We start from the raw sequence: 9,013 nt of genomic DNA, 5'->3' as shown, positions 1-9,013 counted from the left end.
GTGATTATCTGTTGCTGTCACTTCAGTCCAAGTTACATCGGAAGTGCAATTGTCATCAGCATCAAATTCTACATCTTGCGAACAGTTCAAAACAGGTGCTTCGCAATCTGAACATCAATAAAATAATATTTTAAAAATAATGAACAGTTTCTAAGTGGTATAACTGAATAATTCTAAACAAACACAAACAAATATTGTCATTACCAATCACCAAAATAGTAAAATTGCATAATGCGGAGTTGTCACTACAGTCAGTGGCTATGTATGTTACTACATTTTCACCAATTTCAAATTCATCTCCTGATGTGTAATCTGATGTTATGTTTACATTGTCACAACAGTTGTCAGTTGCGTTGATTGGTTCCCAAGTGACAGATGCTGCCATAGAACCAGTTTCAGCACAAACTTCTATGTCAGCTGGGCAATTTATGACTGGATCTTCATCATCTGGTTAAATTAAAAATGATTAATTGATTGAAATAGAGTATATTATTATTTTCATAACACATACTTATAATTTCTAATATTAACATACTTTTACACATGTAAATATTCCAATGATTTTGTAAATCTTACAACACTTCATCTTTTGTTTATTTATTTAATTTCATAATTAATACCCTACATTTTCTATTACTAATTATACTATTCATAAACTCTTCTCAGCATAATTATAAGACAATGAAAATATGACTTACCATAAATAGTAATGGTAAATGTACAATTGCCAGTGTTATCATAATTGTCAGTGGCATTACATGTAACAACAGTGCTGACATCAACAAATATGCTTCCACTTATATAATCACATACTGGTGTGAAAGAGTCTCCAGAGTTGTCTGTCACATTGGGTGCTGTCCAGGTGACATTTGCCAAGCAGTTCTCGTCACCTGTTACATTTTGGTTCGGTGGACATTCAAGATTCGGAGGCTCACAATCTAATTATAATCAATAAAATGCAGTCACTGTAACATAGTACATTCATTTGAGGAATCAAATTGCTTAACTTTGGAATATATTTTTATTCAGTTTTCAAATATGTACCTTTGAGCAATAAAGATTACTCTTAACTACTAATAAATACTTTAAATGATGTTACTTATTTTAATTTGTTTCTGGTACCATCAGTCAATATAGCAGTGCATAATCAAACATTTTATGTTGATAATAATTACCTTTAATAATATTAAGTATTTTAATTGTTAATAGTACCTTTAACTTCAACAGTAAATTGACAGTAACCAACATTCCCATTACAATCTGTTGCTGTATATCCTACTGTGTATACACCAAGGCTCAGAGGGTCTCCACTGGTGTAGTTAGCAGTTATGTTGACATCACTACAGCAGTTGTCAGTTGCATTGGCTGGTTCCCAGGTTGCATCTACTGAATCTGTTCCTAGGTCAGTGCACACCTCAAGGTCAACTGGGCAAGTCACATTAGGGGCTGTCTCATCTGTGCAGTGAATAAAATGTAAATCATATTCGAAGTAAAAAAAATATTAAGCCAATATATACATATGTATATATATATATATATATATATATATACATATGTATATATTGGCTTAATATTTTTTTTACTTCGATAAATATATATATATATGATCTCTATGAGCCATGATCTCTGGGTGATTATCTTTAATCTTTTTTCATTCAAAAAGTGCCTCTTGAATTTATTAACTTCCCATAAGAACCTCTTGATCTTCATCTATTTCCATAAGCACCCCCTCAATTTCAACTCTGTCTTCATAAGCGCCTCGTTTAAATAAGCGCCCCGTTTGATTAAGCGCCCCTCAGAAAGTGCAAAAAAATATTTTAAGCGCCCGGGCGCTTATTCGCGCGAGTACGGTAATTTGTTCTCTGACTTCCTTTTCAATTGGCTATGTGGCATACCACTGAGATTGGTCTATATTAGGGCGCTACCTCTGTATATGAGGGTGTCTGAGACTTTCCAATCGTTTAGACAACCATACCATTCATTAATGATTTACTCTTTAATGGAACATATATATAGCAAGTTTAAGTTTATAGCCAGTATCAAAATTATGAACATCAAGGTTACACTTTTTAGATAAGCATGCCAAATTGATTTTCAATATCGCCAGTTACAAGTGTCGTCATTTTAGTGTGTGTATAAAATTTGGGTCCATTCTGTTGTGTCTTCTTTAATTACGTTTGAAATGCCTGTTCCTAAAATAATTGCTTAAATTTCCACAATCAAGAATGGATGAATATTGTTTGAATTTTTGTTTATTCTTTTCACAAACATTTGGGATTGTGTTTACAACTGATAAAGAATAATTTGATTTCAATTTTCAAATTTTATTTGAGCATTTGTTTCTAAGTGAACGATTATTAAAAGGTGTTTGTCAGACATGATCACAGTCATACATAATCTATGAAATCAGGTGTGATCCATTTTATTTCATCTATTTTAAGTAAATAAAACAATATACAAGATAATTGCTGACATTGTTCATTGGTTAATCTGATAAAAAACATCAATTCAATAAATATCGCCAATGTGCTTTGTGCAATGTCATAAGAAATACAAATGCTCATTATTACAGTCAGTCCAACCAATAGCTGGCTCTTCAAAGATGGCCTCTGAGAACATACAAAAATATAAAATTTTAAAAAATCCAAAGATATATTATAAAAATTGTAAGGACCCCTGCTCCAAAACCAATCCATCAGTGGTACAAGTCTTAGTTGACATAGTCAATTTGCATGCGCGATGATCCCCGATTGCACTCTTGAACCAGGGCCCCTAACAACCTAGTTACACCAATGTTTGCAAGTCAAATTTTCAGAAAATGTATTTTTTGTGACGTTACTATATTATAACAATTGCATTCTTCTAGTGAACCATGTGATATTACTGCTTGTACACCGTTGTGATTTACCAGGCGTTTCTCAGCCGTGGCCCTAAAACACTGTGATTGCTGGTTACGTCTCGTAACAAGCAACCATTATTGCCTTGCCCATTCCTTCTTTAATCTGTCCAACTGTTCTCGGTCATATTGCTCCCAGACCAAACTAAATACTATATGCTACATTAGGCAATGTCACACTACCTCACCATTGTTACTACCTCTGGGTGCTCTAAAAAAAGAACGTGTCAATTGTGGTTGTAATTTTCCAAATTTATTATCAAATTTACTTTAAGAACATCAGACAGCAGCTCCATTTAATTGAAAACTTAATTGTATCCAACTGTTAAAAATTCTTGTATTTATATGGCGCACCATTATGTGGACTCGGCATGATGAGTAGTAAAGTGATGCATAGTCGAGTACAGGCATCCCTCTAATTAAGGACTGCTCCAATGAATGACAACTTTTATCTGGTACCAATCAACTGTCGTTTATCTTCATTATTCTAATTAGAGACCAAAGCTACTAAAATAATGTATAGTTTGATGTTTATTCGACTTACATGTTTGTAAAGCCATGGTGCTATGCCCCTTAAATAGCCCCGTTGCTAGACTCATTGATCAGGGGTGGTGTAGAGCCCACAAATACAAAAATTACCACAAATAATTTTTTGATAAATATTATCATCCAGCAAATGTCAAAATAACAACAATTTTTTTTTAAATGGCCCAAAAGTGAAACATCAGATTAACTATAAATGTAAAAGCATTTCAGCTACAAATGTAAAATTTTTCTTTTACATCAAATGTCATTATGTCAGCAACAAATGTAAAAAAAAAACAACTCATAGTAAAATAAGTTATCAGATGTATGCGTGTGTTTGTGTGAGTGTATGTGTGGATCTCAGTTTATCAATATCTATATAAACCTTCTCAAATATCTTACCTATGATGAAAATGTTGAATGTACAGTACCCAGTTTAATCTGTCCAACTGTTCTCGGTCATATTGCTCCCAGACCAAACTAAATACTATATGCTACATTAGGCAGTGTCACACTACCTCACCATTGTTACTACCTCTGGGTGCTCTAAAAATAGAATGTGTCAACTGTGGTTGTAATTTTCCAAATTTATTATCAAATTTACTTTAAGAACATCAGACAGTAGCTCCATTTAAATGAAAACTTAATTGTATCCAAGTGTTAAAAATTCTTGTATTTATATGGCGCACCATTATGTGGACTCAGTTCAGATAGTAGGCCTATTACAAACCTACAATTAGTCATATATAAATAAATCTTACCAATGATATTAATTGTAAAGGTACAATTTCCAGTGTTGTCATAATTGTCTGTGGCATTACAGGTTACAATTGTAATGTAGTCAGAAAAGGTGCTTCCATTTACATAATCACATTCCGGTATGGAAGTATCCCCAGAGTTGTCTGTGACATTCGGTGGCATCCAGGTAGTGGTTGCCATACAGTTAGAATCTGCAGTTAAGTTTTGGTTTGGGGGACATTCAAGCACTGGTGCTTCATTGTCTGATAGAGAAAACATTACAGCAACATTAAACCAAGACTTTTAATTGCACAGTTAAAAGTTATTGATAAAATCTTGAATTTGAATAGTTTCTCGTTAAAGTGTATGTTACAGCAAAAACACTCTTCCAGTTAAACAATATCTAATTAACTGATGCACATTCATCTATCCAGGTTGACAATTATAAATATAAATTAAAAGTTTATATCTCTGGATAAAGCAGAAAACACAACTACAGTGATAGTCAAAAGCTTTAAAACGTAAGTTCTTTTGTACAAAATTTTAATTTATATTTATAATATCTAATAAATTATGTTGTACCTTCAACATTAATAAGGAAGACACATTCATCCTGGTTGCCATAGCAGTCCACTGCTGTGGTTGCAATTTTAGTAACTCCAATTTCAAAATCACTGCCATTCGTAGCATTATATGACAAATTAATGTTATCGAGACAGCAGTTATCAGTAGCAAATGCAGATAACGTTTGCTGTATTAACACCTACATCAGTATCAACTGTAATATCGTCTGGACATGTCACGTTAGGTGAAATAGCATCTAATAAAAAATAAATAGTCAAGACTAATTATGTTATTATGAAGTGTTCTCTCTTATGTATGCTGAAAAATAGTGTATGTGACTGCCTTCATGAGAAAAAAAACCTCTCTTCAAATATGGCAAATGAAAATCGCATTTATTTGGTTCCTTGAAGAAATTGTATGGTGCAGCAGATCTTGACCACAGGATTGGGAATTTGCATTCAAGTCGTTGACAGTTTTAAATATCTTGGTATCTGGTTTGTTTCATCACTTTCTTCTTAAATGTGCATGGGGACAAACTATGTTGTAAGGTGAGCTGTAAAATTTCTCTCGTTATATTGATAATAACTTCCTAATTTAGCATTACAAATCTCTCATTTTACCATTACAGTATTTGGTTATTGTTATTTAGTTTGAAAAAACTTTGCGGAAAGAGTTCATTGGATAAATTACAAAAATCATTACAGCATAGAGCAGCACCTGTTATCCTTATTATTGATCACAAAACAAATTTAGTTCAAATGTATGTTTCTCTTGGTTGGTCTTTTCTTAGTGAAAGGAGAATAAAAAATGTTCACAGTTTAGATAACAAATGCTTCAGTGGCAGAGTCCTTTCTCTGCAAAATACTTTTACTTCAGTTGACAGGGCACATAGATCTAACTATTCTACAAGATCCAGTTATGCAGGAAGCTTAATTTCCCTTGAAGTCAGAACTGAATCTGGTAAAAGAAGATTTACAGTTAGATAACAAATGCTTCTGTGGCAGAGACCTCTCTCTGGTAAAAGAAGATTTACTTTTTAGGATACTAAAAATATGGAATGCAAGGGGTAGGTAATTCTTTTTCGTCATTCTTCTATTTCAAAGTCATTTGATATTTTGTGTTGTTAATCCTGGAAGAACATAACATTTTACTTAAAAGGAAACCCAGTATAAAGAACAAATAAAGCCGGACACTCACTGCATCGTGCGACGGTCGTGACGAATCCATGTTTGCTTCCGGCAAGCGATAGACGATGCTGATTTTCAGTGGCAATCAGAACATATCCTCGTTAAAAAGACGATCCGTTGGGTCCGCAGTGAGTAACCGGCTTAAATATCCATATTGTGCTTCGTGCACTGTGAATTCTGATTAACATAACCTTTTTGTAATTTTAGACAAAGTCTATTCTCACAATACCAGGGATTAACATTGTCCACGATAATTATTCTGTGAAATTTTTCTTTTGGTTTAACTCAGTTGTCAATTTTTATTTTTATTTTTTGAAAAAAAATCAGAAATATTCTATTTAATCCAGAATGAATTTATTTTCTCATATTATTTTGTAGGTTTTTTTTAATTTCATTTCTTGAAATATCATTAGCGTAAACGACTACGGTATGTCATCAGAAAATATCCTAGAAATACCAGTTGAAATTAAAAATAAATTAGGACTAAGTGAACTACCTTGAGAACACCTATATCAACATTAGTGGCTTTTAATTTCTTTTATTTTCTTTAATTTGTTTACTTTATTCATTTCTTCTAACAGCGAAGAATCGCCACTTACCTACAGTTTCCTATTGCTGAGATAGTTTTTTTAACTATTTATAAAATATGATGGAAGCGTTGCCACAGCAGCTGAGGCTTGGACTCTCAATCTCTTGGTCAGAGGGTTTCAAAATTCTTTCTGTGCAAGTCGTTTGTGTCCTTGGGCAAGACAATTTATCTGCGTTTGTCTCTCTTTACCCAGGAGTATAAATGGGTGCCGGCATATGCCAGTGAGGAAGAGTGGCAATCCCCACAAAGCATTGAACAGTTTGGCCCCCAATGATTAAGAAAGAGGGATGGACAGGTTCAATCGACTACTTTTACATTTATTTAGCTTCAGTAAATAAAGTACGGTGCGATCAGTTGTGTCAAGACATTTGGAAATATGTGACTATGAATTATGATGTGAAAACCTTTAGTAGTTGTGGTTAGTGGTTAATTCTGTCAGTTACTGATTCAACTTTAGTGACAAGACGTTGGACAATATGTATGTGAACACACTTATACATCATGCATGACTATTCAAAAATTATTGCATGACTTACAAAATCACCTCTTGTTTGTTGTTGCCTATGGATTAGGAATTTCTTGAAAATGGAACCCAGTGTTAGCCCCAAAATTAATATTATTATTCAAATAATGTCCTGGAAACCGATCTGCTTCGCCTGATTATTCTATATACAAGTGACTACCGGACTAAATCAAGTATGTAAGAAGAAGAAATTAGTTTTATTAAAAATACGAAAACGGTCATGCAGTAATTTGATTCATTAGACATTATTTAAGTCAATACTTAATTCACTGACACGTTAAAAAAAATTATCAGTATGCCTCTTCATTTTTTGTAATGAAATGTTTATGTACATAGTTAGGGTGCTCAACTTAAACATAAGGTACATTGAAACTCAAATTGTACGTGGCTTTATTAAAAATATTCTTGTTTATGTACCGTATCCGGTATTGTCAACAAACGCTCCCTGAAATCGTTTTAAAACAGCTTAAAAATTCTCAGATTGTCGGAGAGTCAGGGGTCTCCGTACCCTGGACCCCACAAGGGCTCCGCCTTTGGATGCCAAAGGGATCCCGCGCTTCCCCACCCCCAGCAAATTGGTGTAGTCACGCATTTCAAATCTCTCAGGTTGCTAACTGTGTTGTGTCGTCTAGAACACACATGAAACATTAACCCTTTGTGTACAGTATTATTTCGGTGCTATTTTTGAACCTCAGAAAACAAACTTGTATAGAACCAAAGGTTAATATTTTCTGTAGGCTCGCAATCAGGCAAGGTCCAAAGTGACTTAAGCCTGGGCTTCAAAGTTGCAAGTTAAATCAAGGTATGTTAGATGTATGTGGTTTCTAGTAGTAGTGCTTAGTTAGGGCTTAGTCTTACTTAGGGCTCACATGAAGTAATGTCTGTTGCAATTGTCTGAATGGAATGGTACCATCTAAGCCTTCGTATTTGATTCAAAATCTTTGATAAGAAACACAAATATTTAAAGGCCTGATACCTTTGTACTTCAGTAGATTTAGGGTATTATACATATATAAGATTATATGTACCTTGGATTAGGCAGGAATGATGTTTTGAGATTAACAGACCTTATGTAGCAACAACGCAGTCGAAGTTGGAGTAACTTTATCCATAGAAATTATAAATAATAAAATTAATGCCAATGTAAAAATATCTTTAAAATGATGTTTGTGGTGTGGTGCAACGTTCCTACTCATTAGTGGGTTTAATGTATCCCTCTAGAACTTTATGGTTATTTATATTTATATAAATTGCATAATACGTACCGAAAATGTAGAAGTCAAAGGAACAATTGCCAGTGTTGCCAGCCATATCTGTTGCATTACAGGTTACAGTGTAGTTGTCCATATCAAATATACCTTCAGTTGGGTTACAGAAAACATTTACCTCACTGTCATAATTATCAGATGCTGTTACGTCAGTCCAATTAACATAGGATTGGCAATCATCATCAGCATAAAACGTCAGGTCTTGAGAACAGTTCAACACAGGAGCTTCACAATCTGAATATCAATAAAAGTGTAACAGTTAACGCATATTGAATAAGTTTCTTTTATTGTTATGCAACTAAATATTGTATATAGAACAAAATTAGTCAACAGGAGTGGATCCAGAGATTTCCGAAAGGGGCCGATCGAAATAACACCATCCTAGAGGATCCGATGGCATGCCCCCGAGAACTTTTTGTTTTCTAGATGCCCAAAAATAACCTCTGATGCATTATGGGCGATAATTTTTTTCTTTTTCTTTTTTTCCAAAATGAGGGGGTTGCGGCTCGCCACCCCCCCCCCCAAAAGCCTTCCCCTGGTCTAAGCTGCGTACCTGAGAAGACCTCTTGGCAAAGAGGCAATAAAAACGTACGTAGTAAGCAAATCTGCACTTACCCAGCACCACAATAGTAAAATTACATGATCCACTGTTTTCATTACAGTCTGTTCCTGTATATGTGACTACATTTTCACCAATTTCAAATTCATCTCCTGATGTATAAT

The 9,013-nt window shown here is 34.0% G+C and overlaps 2 protein-coding genes across 2 annotated transcripts in view; both read right to left on the bottom strand.

The window, feature by feature from the left end:
• Nucleotides 1-86: 86 nt before the first annotated feature.
• Nucleotides 87-4,876, bottom strand: LOC117121081 (hyalin-like). The gene is made up of 6 exons (XM_033266182.1): nucleotides 4,742-4,876; nucleotides 4,183-4,422; nucleotides 1,213-1,455; nucleotides 699-938; nucleotides 212-447; nucleotides 87-107 (listed from the first exon to the last, which is right to left on the bottom strand). Exons 2-6 carry the CDS (start codon nucleotides 4,358-4,360, stop codon nucleotides 87-89), a joined length of 918 nt encoding a protein of 305 aa, XP_033122073.1. The 5' UTR covers nucleotides 4,361-4,422; nucleotides 4,742-4,876.
• Nucleotides 4,877-4,884: 8 nt separating this feature from the next.
• LOC117121079 (hyalin-like) overlaps nucleotides 4,885-9,013 on the bottom strand; it is a 15,526-nt gene continuing 11,397 nt past the window's right edge. Inside the window, exons 9-11 of the mRNA XM_033266181.1 lie at nucleotides 8,906-9,001; nucleotides 8,288-8,524; nucleotides 4,885-4,979 (exon numbers count right to left, since the gene is read on the bottom strand). Coding sequence (XP_033122072.1) covers nucleotides 4,885-4,979; nucleotides 8,288-8,524; nucleotides 8,906-9,001 — 428 coding nt within the window. The remainder of the gene's footprint in view (nucleotides 4,980-8,287; nucleotides 8,525-8,905; nucleotides 9,002-9,013) is intronic.

Source organism: Anneissia japonica, unplaced genomic scaffold, assembly GCF_011630105.1.
Source record: "Anneissia japonica isolate Jap-2015-1 unplaced genomic scaffold, ASM1163010v1 scaffold1606_len605190_cov180, whole genome shotgun sequence".
Taxonomy (NCBI): domain Eukaryota; kingdom Metazoa; phylum Echinodermata; class Crinoidea; order Comatulida; family Comatulidae; genus Anneissia; species Anneissia japonica.
The sequence above is the reverse complement of the archived record's forward strand: the minus strand, read 5'-3'. Positions and strand labels throughout refer to the sequence as shown.